The sequence below is a fragment of the Lepisma saccharinum genome, chromosome 13 (assembly GCF_977018435.1).
Source record: "Lepisma saccharinum chromosome 13, izLepSacc3.1, whole genome shotgun sequence".
NCBI classification, from domain to species: Eukaryota; Metazoa; Arthropoda; class Insecta; order Zygentoma; family Lepismatidae; genus Lepisma; species Lepisma saccharinum.
The window spans coordinates 60187110-60208582 of record NC_139241.1 but is presented as its reverse complement, the minus strand read 5'-3'; the positions used below and the strand labels follow the sequence as shown (position 1 = coordinate 60208582).

Below are 21473 nucleotides of genomic sequence, written 5' to 3'. Positions count from 1 at the left end.
TCATCCCATTTCTGCAATTTGTCACACCCACATATATTTCATCATTTACATTTACTATGAGGGTTTATGACTTCCCGACATTCAATGAACAAAGGGAAACAAGATATATTTCAAATGCCACACGTTTCGACAAAATTGAACAATTGGATCCAGAGATACAGAAATCTTTTACCTTTACTACCATATGGATTTTAAATTACAGCACTTTTGAGTCATTTTCATTAACCCATTGACGTCATGTTTAAATACCTTCGGAATTGACCAAGAAATCACATATAAATTCAGTAGTGCGGCAGTTTGGAGCGCAAAAATAAATTAAAATAAATTGCCTACATAAAAAGTTTAAAATGTTAAGTTTTCCATAAAAATCAAACTTCGGATCCAAGGGTTGAAATGTGAGAATATATAAGCTTTATTGGCTCAGCACTGTGTAATAATAATCCAATATTTTTCTGAAAATTATCTCTGGTTTGGGATGTGTGGAAAACTAGTTTCAAAGGAATATTAGCATTGAACACCAAATTCCACGAAAAATCTAGTTTTGATTCTAGTGTCGAAATAACAGATTATATGCATTCTAAGGGGGCTAAATATGCATAAAAACTCGAAAATGACTTATAAATTTAAATTGGTTACTAAACTGGGGAAAATGGGAAATGTTGATGCCATAATGGCAGCTGAGGAGAGCGGCATATGATAAAGAAATGTTTTTTTTTTTCTTACTCCACACAAACACAGAGTAGCACCACACTGAGGGAATTTCAAACATCATATATCTGGACTTTGTTTTAGAATGTATTAATATAAGTGACATCTATGAGCTACACACTGAACTACATGCATTTATATCAAGCAAGTAGCATTGCGAGCTGAGCTTGTCATACAACTTATGTGTCATAACAGGTTCATGCGAGTCCTGCTAGTCATATGACGCGAATGGGATAACACAAGTTAAAATTCGCACGCATGAGGAAAATGCTGAATCGTGGCCAACAATCAAGAATAGATTACTGAATGGAGCCTTTGTAAAGTTGACAATGGATCACCAAAATAACCATTACATCTACAGCACAACAGATGGATATTTTCAGATTCCTGAAACTGATACAAGGATGCTGAATATTCAAACAGAATCTTGTAGAAAGAACTAGACAATGGGAGCAGAACTCATATCCCCATTCTGAAGAATCAACAGGTGGCTAAATAAACTAGTCAAAACAATTAGAGGGACACTATTGCCATTGTGAAAATCAAAAAACATTCGATGTTTAGATAAACTTTGTTGCACATTGATTGTTCATGGTGTGTGTACACAAATCATCAACCAAACAAATCTTCCGTGCGACCATGAAAGAGGGAGAAAGAAACATAGCAAGAACGGAGCAAAATCAAAGTGGCCACACAGGAAATGTCCATACGTCAAGCACAGTCTACGGGAAGGGGGGGGAGTATGTTTGTGTACCCGTTTCTGTGGTGTGTGTACAACTAGTCAGTCATCCTGCGGCATCTGAGTGAGGTTGACATGGCCCGAGCAGTTACAATGCTGGAAGGGGGGAAGTCTATCAGAACCGTGGTGCCCGAGTTTAATGTGGCCCCTTCTGTGATCGACAGAGTTTACAAGAGGTACAAAGAAACAGGCAGTTACAAAAGAAGACCAGGGCAAGGTTGAAAACTGGACTGTTATTTGAAACATTGTGCTCTTTGACACTGCACTGCAACTGCTCAGGATCATAAAAATGATCTTCGGGCTGCTACTCAAAGGGACATCAGGAGGCTTATCAAAAGCATGCCTCGAAGGTGTGCGGCAGTATTAGTGGCAAATGGTAGTCATACGAAGTACTAAAGCAGTGTTTCATCAAGAACTAGTGTCTCATTGTAAGGAAGTTTCAGTTTGGTTTAGCACCATGGCACACACTTTCGCTTGTAATTGGAATACTTCAAGTGGCAAGTATTATGACATTTCTGTTCGTTGACAATGAAAGATTGGTGTACTAGAATTTACTTGTGTTTTCCCTTACAATGAAAGAGTTTATGAAATAAATCACGTTCAAAAGATGTCCCTCTAATTGTTTTGACTAGTGTATATCTGAAAAAATGGGTAAAAGGGAGGTGGCATGGGATATTCATTTGGCCTTTGAGCAAAAGAAACCGTGTAAGTGCTTGCATTATAAAGTTTAAAGCTTAAATAAACCTTATTGCTGGGAAGGCTCAAAATAGTCACTGTATTAGTCTCATTGCTGTGTTCTGATGAACAAAGAATTGAGGAGGTGCACAACATCATAATGTGTCGAACTCCACTTACAACTATCCAGAGAAAATCACACTATCATTGTATTCTACAATTTAAACACAAGTTATGAAATTAACTAAACACTTCTGAATAAAACATGTTATCACTATACTGTTCCATTACAACCTATTGCATCATTTTTAACTGAGTTGCATTAATAAGCTGTGCTGTATGCTTAATAAAAAGCATGTTAATTCTAAAATGTTATGGATTACAAATATACTGGGAAGCACAATCTAGTGCAAGTTTCAGACTTAATAAACATTTAACATGTTCACATCTGCTTGTAAAATTATTACTCATTCAAATCAAAGATATTGTGTTAAAAAATGTAATAATTCTGTTCCATCTACGTGGCAACATAGACATTCAAATCCAGAGCTCCTTGCCCAATACATACCTATTTCTCATTCCTGGTTTCACTTCTACTATTTTGTCCGAACTAGATACAACGCGAATTGCCACTTCGCCGGCCCCTGCTTCTTTCTTTTTAAGAAAATTGTTAACCCGTGTTTCTATGTACGTCCCCAACTTAGTCGTCGGAAGTCGTTTGGCAGTAAATTTGTTTTCTTTTCTTTTAGCACCTTTCTTCTTCAAACAATTATCACACACAAACCTGAAAAAATACCAACACCACAATGAATAGATATGCAATGTAGTACTAACACCTTAAATTTAAAAAAATCTGCCTCTATAAGCTTCTGTTGCAACTCTTTATTCAATTCTAAACAGAAGCCGACCACTAATCCACTACTAAAGCTACTTAAAATGTTACTTTAATACTATTGGAAAACATCTATAAAGCCGAAGCAGTGAAAAAAATATGCATACAATTACCATACACAAAACAAAAGTAACATACAGTTTCAAGTATAGGCGACAGTTACAGGCATGCATATTATCCGTTTTCAATGGGAACACAAAATGCAAGCTCACACTCTGTAATGTTTCTGTCACACTCTGTAATGTTTCTGTAACAAAATGATGCAAAATTAAGTTCAGATGTGACGTAAGCTTTCCACATTGTATCTAAAGATATCTGTTTGGCGGTTCCTCGGAGATATGTAATTCACCCTGATAACTTCACTTTTCCGCACAGATTTTTCTTTGCAATCTATTTCGCCATCTGTCAGATCTTATCAGAGTGAAATAAGCTTTTCAACACAAAATTTAGATGGGTTTCATGCAAAATTTAGAGTGTTTGCCATGCTGACATGGTCCAGAGTCTGGATTACGCATGTCTTTTTTATAGATTCCTATACTGAAGACATCACCCACGAATTTTGTATTAATTTGAATAGGCAACGTATCAATATTACAAAATTCCAAGAAGTATCAGGTGTGAAGAAAATTTAATTCTAGTTTAAAGAGTTCAATATGTATTTAGCTGCACCTAATTTTGTGAAGCAACACAGTAAAAAATGTACTGGGTGATAAGGTTTTATCACCCCTATCTAAATGAATGTCAGCACCATTGCTCTGTAACATACTTTATGTACAACTTTCATTTTTATGCCTTTTGTTTTCGGTAATATTAGCTTTCTTTTACTGCATTGACTTCTTTCTGCAATGTTCACCATGATGTCCTCTATGCTATCAAAGATTCTATGCTTGCCTTGCCCACGGTCCCTCCCAATGGTGCAATTTCTTGTGGCAGCCTATTTTTATGATACATCAGAAACAAAAAATAATCGAAAGTATTATACAATTTATTCAGTCAATTACATTTGTATAGGGAGATGAGATTTTGTGTCCACCCTGTACTTCCTGCCAAACTCCAACACAGTTTATGATCTCGCATTATTTGGGTATGAATTTCCCCATGTACAAAATTCTGAAGTTCTCAAAATTTTGCATGTTAGTCATTTTCACAATTCCTAAAATACTTCAAGACAAATGTTATGGTAATTTTTAGGGATGGGACCGATTAATCGGTACTCTATCGGTATCGGTCAATATAGGGATATCGGTGTATCGGTAAAATTACCAATTATTTTACAGATCTGATATATCGATAAATATATGATAATTTAGTGCAAAATTCTGCCCTTTTGTTGTAATTTTTATGAATAATCTCCATGCCCTACTTTCTAAAAAAGTAAATGTCTAAATATGCAACTCCTTTTGCACTGCAGTCACCTTGAAGCACGCATATATTGAGGAGGTCAATGAACCTTTCAGGTTCTTTAAGAACAATTTCTAATTTTATATGGGATCAGTAAATTTTATATCGGTACTTTATCGGTATCGGCCAAAATTTCGGAGGTCAATGAACCTTTCAGGTTCTTTAAGAACAATTTCTAATTTTATATGGGATCAGTAAATTTTATATCGGTACTTTATCGGTATCGGCCAAAATTTTATATCGGCCCATCCCTAGTTTTTTTATCATTTCTATAATTAACAATGTAATTTTGTATGTATATCAATACAAGGGTATATTTGCGCATACAGAAAAGTCTCAATAATCCTATGTTCGAATAATCGCAGGGAAAAAAAATAATTGTGACACTGAGGAGTATTGGTTAGTCGCATATGAGCAGTGTGATCCAACCTCATGACTCAAGCGAGTGCTATCCTGCAGAAGCATATGGGAACGCACAGATTTATCTGTTTCACCCACGTAAGACAATGCATGTCCCATTTTTCACACACTAGCTTTTTGTTATATTGTCTATTCTCTTCTCTCTTCCAACTTTATCTAGGTTATTTCACTTAGTGGTCTCATGCCTAGCAAAAAGGCTAGCACTCTCACCTTTGGTGCAAGTGGTCCAACGTTAGATTCCCAGCGTATGCCCCCAAAATTTTGGCACTGACCCAGCATCATTAAGGACAATTGGAGAGCTACTCAAGAAGGAGTAGAGGGCTCTGCTCTTGAAAGTAAGAAAACAGTAGCGATGGCACTCAATGCTATGCCCATGCATCGCCCAATGAAAAAGGGGCTTGCCCTGGCCCTTGAAGGGCTGTTGCACCATGGTCCATATAGTACAAGTTTTTGGTAATTCAAGGTAGTCTTGGCCGCAGTGGCTCAGTCGGTAACGCGTCTGACTACCATGCTCAAGGTCCCGGGTTCGATCCCCGGCCGGTTCAAATCCGGGAACTTTTCTAACGTTGGAAGCGGCCCTGGCACCCACCCAGTGTCGAATAACATGGTTACCTGGGGGAAACCCTAGGGGGTAAAGGTGATCAGGGGCGTGATGCTGATCACGACCAGATCAAGAAAGTGTGGGGCGTTACCCCCACACCCCTATACGCCTTCATGGCGTGGTGCTATGCACAGGGGAGCACTTTACCTTTACCTTGGTCCCACACATCTCAAATTATCAGGACACTATATTTTTTGAAATTTGCATTTTCCAACAAAAATATAATTCTCTGCATTTACACCGTGACTGGAAGTAAAACATTTTCACCATTAAACATACATGAACAATGACAATAATCTAAATATATTTCTCAAAACCTCACTGATTCTTTAAATCCCTGAAATAAAACACTGAATTCCGAAGTACATTCTTACTGTTGGTGAGCGTTCCATATTAATATAATAAATTTTCAATTTATACAAACAAAGCATGCAAAAAATATTACTAAATAAAACAAACATTGCTATTTACACCATTCAAGTTTCATTTGCACAAATTTAGTGTTGCAATGAGGTAAGAAATTTACTTATTCTAATCTACCATACTTCATAGTTTCTTCCCGAATGCTGATTCCAATATACATTATTAACATAAATACAATGCCAATTTTAGCTGGATCAAGGTAAAAATGATGCAACATTTCTATTTATATATTTCTTAGGACTGAGCGAATAACATTTTGAACAGATACCCATACCACTATTGATACTCTTGACTATCCCCACCAAAACCAATGCTTGAAAATTGTGATAATAAAAGTTGTTAAAAATATTGTTCAATAATCAGATGGAAGTATTGCACTTCAATTATATGCATCAATTTATAAAGAATATTGCTTCAAAATATTCAAAACTTACATCAGAATTAAAATATGTAACCATCAATTGCAGTTTTTCACACAATACTGGTGCAAAAAACTTCTGATTTTCCATGATTTCAAGGTCCCTAATCCTTTTATATTTTATCAATAAGAAGGAATAGTGTTATGAAATTTGATTTCATTACAAGAAAAACAGATTTTTAAAACTACAATTGTGGCAACTACATTGACACCTCTTCTATGATCAAAACCTAGGAAGTTAGAAATTGAATTTTGGATTGACATTTTACAATACCAGTTCTGGTATTCCATTTTTGGTCATTCCTCACGAACGGATATCAACTTAGTGACATCATTATTTGGATTAAACCTTAGTGATAGTAACAAGCAGTATGCATTAACAGTATGAATATAGTAGGTAATCAAAGAAGCAGTGGGTTAGTTACATAGCAGTGGGTAAATTTTAAAAAATCCTGCAAAACCATCAAATGCAATCAATTTTCACTACTTGGGAAAGAAAAATAAACATTTCGTCTTACTAACATTATTGAAACCCTGCTAATTTCACTGAGTCATTCATGATATCAATACAAACTGTGTCACCATTTGTTATTGCTAAAGTTCACACATTTATATGTATCAACTTCCAAATGACTGAAAACCGGGGATGGGACAGAATAATTGGTATCTGCAAGTTGCAACTGATGCATCATGCATTTTAAAATTAATAACTGTACCCTGACTTTGCAACGTAAATGTTCAATGCGAGCTTCAAAACCAAAAAAGTCAGACCTGGCTTTAGAGATGGAGACAGGAGCCTTCAATCACCACCCTCCATGTACAGAGGGGCCTCCAATAGCAAGCTTTGAAGGGCCACAAAACAACAACAATCTCAGATATAGAATTAGTAAAAATTACCAATACCAATAATTTTAAAGACCCAGTATTTTTTAAAACAGTGTTAACTTAGTGTAAATTCTGCCATTTTCTTATTATTATGAACATAGAGGTATGATTTATATACATTGGTTTCTGAAAGCAAATTACGAAATACAATCATTCAATCCCTAATATGTAGTGGGAGTTCTAATGACTTTGTCAACCCCCAGCATTCAAATGCATATATAGTCTGGCCTGATCAGCGATACATTAACAAAGGAATGAATCAAGTCATTCGTCATGTTATACTGAACCCGTTCAATATTGTTTAACGGCATTGGAAAATATTACATCAGCACCGGTTTTACAAAACTTCCATTTTGATCTATCCCTAATTTCATTTAAATTATTAAATCATTTTCTTCCTATTCATATACAATGAAAAGAGAGAGAGATGGTGGAATGGTAGTTAGTGTAGCCAAATCGAAACTGCAGATAGCAAATTACTTAGACACTACCTGCCTGTCTGGTTTTATTACAGAGAGAAGATAGTTTTTGTCCTCGGAATCAGTACACTGCCCAGGAATACAAAATCCAAATTTCACCGTTTCCATCTTGCTTTCCATTTCCACTAGCACCTCTACCAATAAGCGTTGGGAAAGAAGCTTGTCTAGTTCCCAAGCTAAATATAAACAGTCTTCTTCTAGTTCTCATCCCTCAGGTGTGCATGCCTATACACCATACCTCTGCTTCCCTTCCCAAAAATAGAACCTAGTAACACCTGCTGTAAACTAGCAAGAATACATGGATTATGCTCAAACACTGTATGATTACAAACAATTATTACGCCAATCACATTCCTGGATGGTGATTTAAATATTTTTAACCAACATTTCAACTTATCTTTACAGGATTTTCAAAATCAAAATTAAAAAATGTTGTCTGTTCACAGTTGCCAAGTATTGTTGTTGTTAGTTCTTAGTGAGGGGAGGTTGGGACTAAAGGGTCAAGGAAACACCCTTGGCCTTCATTCAAAGAATCATCCCAACATTGTGGGTGTTAAGATAATTTATTACAAGAGTATTGCATTTACTGCAACAAAATCAGCACCAGTTTATTTTCATGTCTACGATGTTCAACACATGCACCCAAGGTGACACAACAGACGTCCACGTGATACTCCAGTTCATGCCACATCCTTTCCTACATGGACCTATAGATGGTGTTTACTGCTAGGGTGAAGTACCCTTTTAACTCGTCGATATCACGTAGCAGGGGTGGGACAAACACTTTGTAATTTACATAACCCCACCAAAAGAAATCGCAACGTGCGACTCTATGCAGGAAACTTATGGAAATGCATTCCATATCTTCTGAGGTAATCAAGACAGGCGACCAGTTGATTTGTGCTCACATAAGCAACCTGTTTCACTAAACTGTTTTGTAAAAAGCACGAATTGAATTGCCACTCTGTGGGTTCTTAGCAAACAAAATGCCCATTGCACAATGACTGCAGACTTTGTAGCATGGAATTACAACACGCAAAACAGGTATAGCAGCCATTTTCATTATTGTACATTCGCCTCAATTAGTACTCCAGCAGTTTCTTTAGCATATTTCCAGAAGATGCAATTCAATCTGCAGGTGTATCAATATACACTGTATGAAACTACTTATTACTAACTTCGTTGACCTGGTACTAACCTATCTTCACATAGAAGCAAGCATGTGAACTACATCATAACAAAATGAGTGGAAAACAAACTGTTTAGCAACACTCTTCTTGTAATAAATTACCCTAACCCTGAAGAACATCATGAAATGCTCTGTCAGGTTTAAGATGGCTGGCTGTGGAATAAAAACTATGGTTAATTTGGATGATTGGAACGGTTTAATTCCAGGAAGTGAAACAATAACGAAGGGGGCAAAATCCAGTCTGAGCATAATCTGTGCATTTTCATTAGCTTAAAGTGGAAACCAACAATGAATATGTGCACACTTAAGAACACCCTCTCACCAACAGCTAGTTCCTACATGTGTTCCTACTTACGCTTTCAATCTGGTAACACTAACATCCGTTCTACCATTCTTCTCTTTTTGTGCCCTGCTGAAGATGGCATGAAATGAATACCATGAAGTTACATCTTATTAATGCATAGAGAATAGTGACAGTGACTGAATTATTGCTACATGTTAAGTTAAAAATGCTAAGCAGGGTTCCAGAGACAATCTTTCTAAAAATCATGCAAGCCACAAACATCCCTTAAAACAAGTGCTGCCATGCTTAAGCAAATGGACAGCAAAGCAAAACAAGAAAACTTGGAACAATAAACAGCATCCATGTTAAAACACGGCACTTCAAGAAATTATGAATAATTAATTTTACAAGACATCGCATGCTGGCAAAGTCATAGTTACCTTGCCTAGTAAAAATGAACACCAACGCAGCAAAAACATGAGCACGAGAGCGGTGTTTGTGCTGTGTTGGCAGTTCTTTACTAGGTACGCCAAATACGGAAGTAGGAACCTACCCCTGAGTCCATATACAGTCCATGTGGAGAACACATATCTGATGAAGCTTCCTACCACATTCCTGGCATTCGACAAATGGCTCCAGTTCTAAATGATCGTTCTTCATTTCAACAAACTGATCCTTTTTAATGGCACTGAAAATACATTTTTTTTTTAAAACAATTGTAAACGTTGTAAGCACAATATACAGTATATACACTAGAGACTATCAGTTCTGCAACTGATTTTACTGTGTTCATGTGATTTTAATAGGGATGGGACCGATTAATCGGTACTCTATCGGTATCGGCTGATATAGGCATATCGGTGTATCGGTTTATCGATAAAATTACCGATTATTTTACCGATCCGATATATCGATAAATATTTTATAATTTAGTGCAAAATTCTAACATTTTGTTGTAATTTTTATGGATAATCTCCATACCCTTCTTTCTAAAAAGGTAAATGTCTAAATATTCAACTTCTTTTGCACTGCAGTCACCTTGAAACATGCATTTATTAAGGAGATCAATGATCATTTCAAGTTCTTCAAGGACCATTTCTAATTTTATATCGGATCGGTACAATATCAGTTATCGGTATCGGTAAATTTTATATCGGTACTTTATCGGTATCGGCCAAAATTTCATATCGGCCCATCCCTAGATTTTAATGTCAAACAAGTTTTTTATTTCATGATTCAATGACACAAATTGCAATATTTTGTTCCTTACTGATCCTACATTATTGATTTCAAGGTTCCACATTTGACTTTCGGCTATCCTTCACGATTGTTCTTTTATTTATTTTATTCATAACCAAAAATTTACCAGTACTGACTAAACCTGCTACTATTACCAATAATTTATCAGTCTGATGTACCCATAAATAGAATGTAACTTAGTGCAAAATCCTGTCATATTATTATTATTATTATGAATTTAAAAAAGGTACAATTCATATACACTAGTGAAGTATTTACAATATTATATCAGTATTTGTAAATTTAATATCAGGGATCGGTCCACAACTAACACATACAGGGGATGGACAAAAATATGGAAACACCTGGTATAAAACAGGTAGCCATTTTAAACACGATTTGCTCTGAATGGTAGGTGACGCTGTGGTCACTGGCACTTCCTGCAAGGTATACACCCTGGCCAACCTGACAGATGGGCCAGTTACAATTCAGCGACCAGTCCATGCAGGTTATCGTGAATCATATCTGAGCTGACAGAGTTTCAAAGAGGGCAAATTGTGGGTGCATGTATGGTGGAAGCTTCCGTGACGAAGTGTTGCGTGACAGAGACAGACGCACATTGGGTAGGATTGTGACCAAGCAGAAGATCACCACGGCTTTAAAAGTCACTGCTGAGCTGAATACAGTGCTTACAAACCCTGTTACCGTCAAAACAGTCAGAAGAGAACTCCACAAGCAGGGTATTCGTGGCATATCTGCAATTCCTAAACCACTCGTGACTGTTGGCCATGCTGCTAGATGGAGACAGTGGTGCAACGCCCATAAAAACTGAACAATGGAGCAGTGGAAGACGGTAATTCTGCCGGACCAATCATCACCCTGCATGGACATGTCACTGCCAGGGACTACGTAACCATTTTGAGTGACCAGCTGCATCCCATGGTGCAAACTTTGTTCCCAGATGGTGATGCCGTGTTTCAAGATGACAGAGCCCCTGTTCATACAGCTCACATCGTCCAGGACTGGTTTGATGAGCACGAAGATGAAGTGTCACATCTGCCATGGCCTCCACAATCGCCAGACCTCAATATTATTGAGCCCCTGTGGTCGGTTTTGAAGACCAAGGTGCGAGCCCGCTACCCACCACCATCGGCTCAACAACAACTTCCAGCTGCTTTGGAGGAAGAATGGTACAACATCCCTTTGACAACCAATACGCGACCTGTATTTGTCCATTCCACGTCGACTGCAGGCCGTTCTGCGTGCCAAAGGTAGTCCTACTCGATATTAGTAAAGGTCTGCAGGTGTTTCCATATTTTTGTCCATCCCCTGTATTTTACACTTGCAGTGACTACTGTTCAAGATGCTACAAAACAAATCTGCAATTTGAACCTATTCTCTAGTATCACAAATAGTTCCAACTATTTGTTCATTTCCTGGTTCATTTGAGAATACACTGCACAAATAATCAACGTCACACCATAAAATACATGCATTTTACCTCACTTTTGCAAAACACAAACTGAAATTGATGTACATATATACGGTATATCTACAAAGAAAATACTTACAGCATGCATTCACAAGTGATTGGCGAGCATGAACTAAATTATCTGAAGGTTTCTTTACCGATAAATGGAATCAGGAAGATCTAATCTTAGTGTTAAATACAAAATGGTTCTCCCCAATGGAGAAAATCGTGAATGCCTGCCTTGCCTAAAATCTAATCAGAGGCCTGCAAATACCATGTTTCTCCTTGTACATACAAAGACAGGTTTCAAGCATGCATTAATAAGGCCAAAGACAGCTTCAGTAATCCAAGCTGTACATATTTATCAGGTATACTCTGAACTAGAGCTGGGTTACTACCAATACCAATTGTATGTATTTACCAATACTGGTGTTACCAGTATCAGTGTTGCTTGGAAATGTGAAACTGATACTTTTTTAAAAATTGTATATCTTGAAGAGTCAGAAAAGTGCTATGCAACAGCATATCAAAATTAAAAATTTTCATTACTCTGCAAGAATATTGCGAGAAAAAATGTTTGTGATATTTTAAATATTCATCTCTTATGTAAAAATATGAATACGGTGGAACCCTAATTTTAAATTACCACATTGTACAGTTAACTCTCTCTCTCTACAACATCTCTCTCGAAGTAACGACGCTTTTCTCAGGAATCATGAAAAGGTTAAAAATTTGCAGGGAATTAGTGGCAAAATGCATTTGTTGCACTTATCTTGGTAAATGCATTGCGATTCTATTCACAAGCACTGCACTACTTGTTGGTAGTATGACATTAAGCTATCTCAGACTACAATTACTCATCCAGCAAGGCTTTGGTCACTGCAAAAACTACGTGAGGTTCTGGCAACAATGTAATCTTAAGACTGATATGTAGTCATTCTCCCCATATGTTCTAAGTTGGCTTAATTCAAAATTAACAATATTTTATTCCCTGCTTAGCTGCAGGTTTGTCACTCATGTTGTATACTCACTTGAACACACCAGATGTCAACGCATTTGTTTCATAGTCTTGTGGAGGCCTCTCTGCTATGATCATCCAGTGGCGTATTCTGAAAAATTGACCTGGTTTACCGCAACAATTCTTATTTATTGTATATATTTATAATACACCCCATCTAAATTAATTATATGTAATACAGCACCAAAACAGGCATGCAAGTAAAAGGAAAAAAATATTATCTGACAATTTTAAATTTTCTGGCAATTTCTATATATTTCATAAAATCTTCCTTTTTACTTAAAGTTAGTCATAGATTTCCCTGCACCAAAGGAAATTTCCCTTCATGCAACACTGCCTCTGCCAAGTGTGGCACAGGAAGCAGGAAGGAACAAGCAGTTTTCTCCTGACAACACTGTTTGCAGCAGTGGAATGACCCTATATGTTGCATGCTCTTAAATAGCCACTCACTTCAGCTCTCTCGCACACCAGAGAAGGAAACCCCTTCATCAGAAGTGTGCGAGAGAGAATGATCAGTGGCGTACATAAACCAGTCTTTAAGTTACGAGGTGTGGCTAGAAAATAACCGGATTGATGTTGCCATCTACAAACGACAAGCACGTCAAGGTCAAGCGGTGCATAAGTGTATAACGTGATATCCCACCTATAGACTCTGATTTTCCAGAGGTGCGCGGCGCTCAGTTCCTCTGTAGCTTGTGGACGAAGTGAACCGTACATCTTTGCTCCGTTGGAAAAATGTTAAGTGTGAAAGTGGAACATCATATCAATTTGAAGTTTCTTATGAAACTCGGAAAATCTGCCACAGAAACTTATGGTTTGTTGAAGTATACGGAGATGAGTGTTTATCACGCACGCAGGTGTTAGAGTGGTTTGAAAGGTTTAAAGAGGGACGAGAAATGATGGCGGACGACTCTCGTCCTGGATGGTCTTGCACGTCAAAAACGGAATCAAACATTGCAAATGTCGGTGAATTGATTCGAAAAGATCATCCTTGAGTATTCGAGCTATTGCAAAATAACCAACATTATTAAATTATGGTGCTGACGACCATTCGTGAATGAGTAAGAAGACTACGACCTGATTTGTGGAAAAGCAAGTCATGGATTCTTCATCAGGGCAATGCTTCTGTCCACACGGCATTGTCAGTCAAGGCTTTTTTGGCCAAGCATGGGATCCCACTGTTAGAACATCCACCCTATTCACCGGATATCACTTCGTGCGACTTTTTTTATTCCCAAAGATCAAATCAGCACTGAAAGGAACCAGATTTATGACCGTAGAATCTAAGAAAACAAAAGCAACGGAGGTCATGAACATGGTTTCAGAAAATGATTTCCAGCACTGCTTCCAGAAATGGAAGATTCGTATGGAGCAGAGTACCAATAGTGCAGGGGAGTGCTTTGAAGGGGATAATGTTCGTATTGTACAAAATAACCAATAAAAGATTTTGTAGCAACAGTCCAGTTTCTTTTCTAGCCACACCTCGTATGTCAATAATTTACTTAAATTCTGCTTTAGAAGCTTGTTTCGATAGTTCGCATATTATATAATGAGTAATTATCCACATATTAAAGTAAATGTAAAAATATATAAAAGTTGGTTTACCTGCTATGATCTCAACAATCATAATTAAATACAAACTTAGAGGTAATTCACTGTAATAAGCTACCAGGCAGGTGGTGAAATCGATCACAAATAAAAACTGCAAGGAAAAATTAACCATGAACTTATTACAGTGAATTACCTCTCCCCACGTAAGTGCTAAATGGATATCTTTAGAGACAAACTTAAAGAGTTTATATATACACACATTGGGCTGTATTAATAAAAATGAATAGGTACTCATGAGCATGTACTTCAACAGTACCAGAGTAGATGTTCACGAAATGAGTGAAAGATTAACATTTGTTTGGGAAAAAAAAATTTTAAAAATCCTCCCTTCCATAGATTCTTGTCTAGACATCTCAATAGACGTATCTTTTATGATGTGGTAATTAATATAAAGGGTGTCCCTACAAGAATGCCGGATTTAATAATGTGAAAAATATTTTCTTTTCTTGAAATGACGTATTTCTAAATCATTGAAAATGGTACATGTTGCCAGTTAAATATGAAAAACAATATTTGTCATGTGCCCCACTACTTGCTCTGCACGTAGTCATTCCATCGATGAAATTACAGATACTCTTACACTGACTTGCTTCTCAATTTGGCCAATGACATGTCAAATATCCTTCTTGAGTTCTGGTAGGGTTTGTTTTCTTAAACCTGCAGTTTCACATACTCCCAAAGGAAGAAGTCGCAGGGTGTCAGGTCATATGACCTCATTGGCCAGTTCTGGTCTCATTACGACCGAGGATCGTATGAAGACCCTCCACAGTCTTGGCCCAAACACTCGCAATGCTTGTAATGACTTTTGATCTATGGAGTGAAAACGCATTTGCATTTCAGAAACGGTGCACTCGAAGAATACAACAGAACTTATAAGAACAGTGCTGCCAACCCAACAACAAAACAATGGTGCAATTCAAATCAGGCATTCTTGTTGGGACACACTTTACTACACATTAGTACCCTTGCGTATATGCATGTTACGTTTAAGCGCCAGCTCAATTTCTGACAACACACACTTGTTCATTCAAGCACACACACATTCAACCTTCGATTTTACATTTTATCCCATTAACTTTCAATCTTGATGGTCCCAACATAGAGAAATGTTACAAAATCTTCCCATATTTTACATTTCGCCACATCTTACGCTTTTTCAGCATGGTCCCCTAAAATACATTAAATCAAGGTTACACTGTATTTGCAGGTAAGGTACTCGTAGAGGGAACAGTGTTCCCTGTGTGAGCAAGTTCCCAGCCTATTTATTCATCCAAAATGAAGTACACCAGGGGTTCCGAAACATTTTTGTTTCAAAATTTTTCCACGGTGCCCAAGTCAGAATGTAACACTTGCAATGCTAAGTGTGGGTAGGTTGCTTGCCTTAAGTTAAAAAATAAACACATATGTCAAATGCAGAAACATTTAGAAACATTTTATGTGTAAAAAGTACTAAAACCATGTGTACACTAACAAGTATTATTTCAGTGAAAATCTTGGAACCTTTCACAGTATCCCTGTAAGCAAGCACCACCATGCACCCTTTGGGAACCACTGAAGTACATGACCTAAAAAGTCGAGAGGTAAGTCTATGCTCAGTTTTGTTAATACAACCCACTGTCATCTTAGTATAGTCAGCACAAAAAGGAGATGCTCAATCTGCATCATGGACAGAAAATTATGGTCGAGCAGATTGCACTTTGAACAAATACCTATACTGATGCTGATATTTTTACCAATTCCTAGAGACATCAATGCTTGAACAAAGTAACAACTAAAATGCTACAAACAGAATAAATGAATGAATGAATAAGTTACAATTTTTGGGTGCAACGGCACATATGGCCATTTTGCACCCTTCAGAATATACAGGGAAAATCCCCTCATCTAAAAGCAATTCAAAAGGGATGTAAAGGTTAAAAGTGCAAGGCTGTAAAGCAGCCTGCCCACAACCTATACAACACGTTTCTTAAACAAGTAAGGAGAATAAAAAAAAATCCTTAGACAGTGTAAGAGGACAGACTGGTCCTCTGAAAAGATCTAAACAAATTTGTTAAAACACTGTCATCATTGCCTAGCATGGATGACACACAGTTGGGAAGGTTAAAAGTGTGTCTTGAGGAAAATAAAATCTAGACATTCGATAAAAATTATGGATGGCCAAATCTGGATAAAATTTTATCCATATATCTGATATTCTATCCTGCATCTAATATCCAAATATCTGATATTCTGATATCCGAATTATATCGATATCCAATATTCGAATTACCTGGATATCCAATATTCGAATTATCTGGATATTCAAATTTCCAGATATTTGGATTATCCGAAATGTCTGGATATCTGAATGTGTGCATTACCTGGACAATTTTATCATTCATCCATTTTACAGGCTATACACATCTTCATTTATTTGTAATTTTAGTTTCATTTATTCGTCATTTTCATATTTCACTGTATTTTCCACAAATCCTTCATCAAATCTGTTTTATCCAAATTATCTGGATATCCAAATTATCCAGATATACAAATTCTCCATACATTTGATAAACCACATCCAACTTCTCTGGATATCCAAATTCTCCAGATATTTGGATATCTGGATTATCTGTTGCACACAAAACAGATATCAGATAATTAGAAATCCGTCATTATGGATGGTCTCAAAATCTGGATAAGAACATGCCAAACACTTAAAGTAACATTACATACATGAGACATTGGAGAGACTATCCCTTGCACCAAATCACCCTGGGGGAGACACACAGTATGTGAAGGTCTTGCTTTAAAATATTTCAATAAAGACTTTCTTAAGAGATAGAATTGGAACATTACAATAGTAATCACTTAATCCTTGCAAAATAAAATAAAATTACATATGCAGGGTTGCTATGATTTTTTGATCATAAAATTCCCTGATATTTCCAGGTTTTCGTGATTTTTGCTTTTGAACTTTGCATTTTTCAATAAAATAAACAGGTTTGTTAATTATTATGAATATTCACTTTCAACAATCCTCCCTCGTGGCCGTGCGGTCTAAGGCTCTGTGCTTTGGACTCAGACTGCAGGACGGCATGGGTTCAGTCTCTGGGTTCTCGGCCTGTGTATAGGACCGGTTGCAACCCACCCTCCTGAGGAAATTGGGGAACTACGAGTGAGTAGCATAACCCAGTATCAGAAATCTCCTATAACGGCTGGGGGTTTGGGATCCTGACCCTACATTACGCCATTGCCATCTGAAGATCTTCACACCTCTAGGTAGGATTGTGGGAGGGAGACTGGCAGTCAGGAGATCAACCAAGGCCCTTCAAGGGCTGTCGAGCATGGGTTATTATTATTATTATTATTATTATTATTCACTTTCACCACTTTTTTAAAAAACAAATTTCATTCTAAATGCACAACACATGAAAATACGAATAATATAGTAAAAATTACAATCTGCATCAAACATAAAAGTGTTAAAATCTTGCTAACAAAATTTCTTTTCTTGCTAAACCAAATGTCGATAAGACAAGATCTGTAAAATGATAGATGATAACCTGGTCTTCAGCAACCTTTCCGATAATTATGATCATATTGTCAATCTACTTTAGTTGTCAATCAGTATAGCAGGGCTCCAATTTAACTTTCATATTCTCTCTAAAACCTAGTATAGAAAGGTGAAAATTAAATATATGGTGGAACCCCAATCTCACGTTTTTCCTGCATTATACATTCCATGTTGATGGTCCCAACATAGCAAAATGTTATTAAAATTTCCCCCCATTTTACATTTTCCACTGTATTACTTATGTAGGACCGATATTCAAATGAATCATGATTTTGTACCAGACAGAGCCATGACGAGAGAAACAGGTTTCTGAACTGAATCCTTTTAGGGAGTGGAATCACAAGAACTGAATCATAAGTGGAAATGAACCACTTGTTCAATTTGCAACTTTTTCTCTAGCAGACTCCAAAATGCACGTAAATTCCAGATAAGCTAACATTTCCCTGACAAGCCAAATTCCCAAACATTTCAGTTTTCCAAATACGTAGCAATCCTGCACATGGTACGTTTTATTCAGACACTGAAAGCATTGTGTGGTATATTTTTGCAACCTTACAACATGCTTTGAGTCCAGAAAATATTCGACCAGTATTGGTGATTAAATTCGAACAGACACTTCCAAATACATCAGCATTCATATTGGTTTGGCTCTACTAGAAATTACACATAAGTTCAGTTTTCTGTAACTGAGTACCCTTTCACACTGACCATAATTATAAGGTTATACAATAACATGAAGGAAAAAAAACAAAATTACTTACGTTTGAGGCTGAGTAGGATCGTCCCCCAGTGTCACCGTGTCTCCTGGGATGTCGTTGAAGCACTTTTGGCAGAAGGTGTATCTATCGGAGAGAAGGCCATACTGCTTTGAACTGAAGATTCAACACACAAGACATAGGGGGAACCGTCCGCACAACAGCAGCAGTAGCAGGGGGGAGGTGAAGAAAAAGAAAACAGGTTTTGCAGGTGAAACCTACCAAACATTGCAAGCAATTTTGAAAATGAGAATGCTAATGCAAGCAAGCAGTATAATTTTAAGGAAACGTAAGAAATAATTATTTTCATCCACACTGTGCAAGAACGATTAAACATCAAAACAGGAAGAAACAATAGGAGGTTATGGGTAACATTAGGGCCAGATTTACACACAAATTACTACACCAATGTTAGTAAAGTGGTTACGTGCATACCCTAGAAACCAAAGAACAAAAAGTCATGGAGCAAGGAGGTTGTGCATGCAAAGGAACAGCCAATAAGCATAGGAGTAATATAAATATGCTGTGTGCTTTCCCCCAACAAATTTCACAACTGCAATCACTATACTTACTTCAAGAAAAAAAACACTACCTCTAATTTCTTTTACTACCAGGAGAAAATCTGATTGAATCAGGGTGGCCAGTCTTGCTTTCAACTTGTATTTTTTTATCATTACAGTGCATTCTGTTTATTGCAAGAACTGAGATGAATAACATCAGCGAAGAAGTCCAGAAAAACACAATCATGCCTTGAGATTGATTACACATTGATTGATTGATTGGTTTAGTTTATTTAATGTTGCATTTCTGTCACTTTTCTATTCATATCAACTACTGATAGTTTGACAAAAAAAATTAATGATGAACAGTTCTATTCTTTTTTTTGTTAACTAAAAGATTTACCACATATCCTATCATTGCCCTACTTAGGAATTAGGTCAAACACCTGTCGATTCTTGGCTTGTAGCATAATGCAGATACCAACAGGACACACTATGCCTAGTTTACTTTCTTCGTAGATTCTTGAATTTTTTTTTTTAATCACTCTGAAACATTCTACATTTTACCAGTAGCTCCAGGAATCTGGAAATAGCCACAAGTTCAAATTTAGTTGTACCAGGCACCTCGGCAACTATTGTTCGCTTCACAAAGACTTCATTCGGCAATCAATCATAGTCGTAACTGTGTATGATGTTTCACTCTTTAGCTTTCTAATGTAATTAATAAAATATACTGCAAAAAGGTAACTTTGATTAACCTATATTGGATTTAAATGTGTACAATTCAAATTCTCCAGGACACTTTGTCTGATCTGGATGAAATTTGTAGCGTTTGAAAGCCATTTTATCTTCTTGCCCCAATAGACTAACAAATTAATATTCAAAGTTCCACATATAGTACTGAATGCCTTGCAATGAATTAAAACAATCTGTTTGTCACTTACAGTTTAGCATAACAACTTTCAAATTGTCTGTATATCCATCATATTATTAATATCATGGGGAGGCTCAGGGTAGCCATTTTATTGAGCCATGTCACTCTACTGGATAACGATATAGGGCAATTTCCAGTGGCAAAGCAATCTGATGCAAAGTGAACATGACAAAGTTCTTTTGATAATACAGTACTCTTTTATTTTTCTAAGCATAGCTTTCCTGGCTAGGTCTCAAACAAAAACAGGTAGAAATTAACATGACAATGTACAAACACGAGCTTGTGCAATACCATACAAAAACAAATACATATATCTATGTTCTCTTGCCGCATCTATAAGTACTCATTTCTCTTAGGGATCTTTTTGCAAAATTTTTAGCTTTTGTGGCCACCCTGTACCCAAATATGAATATTTTACTTCGGAATTTGCAACGAGCTTTAAATCCTACACTTTGAACTTGTGTGAATCTTCCAAAAGAATCATTACATTGTTCATAGCTTATAACAAGGAGAAAATACTTCAATATATACCAACCCATCAGCTTACCTACACTTTTAACATCCACGATTCAGTCTTCATTCAATTCAACTTTCAAGGCCTTGTTTGAGAAAAGCAAACAAAACAGCAAATATATCCCATAAACACAAAAGGGAAACAAAGGAATTTTTCTAACGCCACTCCTTAATAATAGTAACAATGGGTATATTGTTCTTGTATGTAATATCGTTCGAGGTATACTAATGAACAAAAAAGACAGAACTGAAATACCGTGTATAATTTTCATGAAATAGCACATTAATTGCTGCCACATGGTCTGGGCAAGTTTCGAAAATCGGTCCTTTGGCCCTCAATCCCCCTGGAACCATAAGTGTCGCACATTTCTTAAAGTGTGGCTTTTTACTCATTATTACATGTAAAATTATTTTTTTTTAAAAAATGCAGTTGTTTAGGAGTTATTTTTATAAATCTATCCCATACACATTGTTTTGTAATTCAAAGTATCTTTACATGTACATTAATGAACAAAAAAGACAGCTGAAATATTGAGTGTAATTTTCAAGAAATGGCATGCTAATTGCTGCCCAGCCGTACATAGCACAATACATGTTTTGGCAATATACTTTCCACCCATCCGCTAAAGGTTAAATTGTTTTCTTCACTACAAATAACACCATGTCATGGTAAGCAGATGGGTTCAACAAGTAGGAGTGTTTCAAATACAGCAAGTTCCTTTTAGAAAGAACTAGAAATGTACTTTCAGGACAAGAAATATTCAAC

General features: G+C 36.7%; 1 protein-coding gene across 12 annotated transcripts in view; it reads right to left on the bottom strand.

The window, feature by feature from the left end:
• nej (CREB binding protein nejire) overlaps positions 1 to 21473 on the bottom strand; it is a 149410-nt gene that overhangs the window by 18080 nt on the left and 109857 nt on the right. For 7 of the 12 annotated variants that reach the window (XM_083134257.1, XM_083134259.1, XM_083134264.1 and 4 more), the window contains 5 exons: positions 18767 to 18847; positions 12855 to 12932; positions 9667 to 9801; positions 9186 to 9242; positions 2691 to 2906 (listed from right to left, as the gene is read on the bottom strand). In XM_083134257.1, coding sequence (XP_082990383.1) covers positions 2691 to 2906; positions 9186 to 9242; positions 9667 to 9801; positions 12855 to 12932; positions 18767 to 18847 — 567 coding nt within the window. The remainder of the gene's footprint in view (positions 1 to 2690; positions 2907 to 9185; positions 9243 to 9666; positions 9802 to 12854; positions 12933 to 18766; positions 18848 to 21473) is intronic. The other 5 variants (XM_083134262.1, XM_083134263.1, XM_083134267.1 and 2 more) reach the window with 2 other exon arrangements.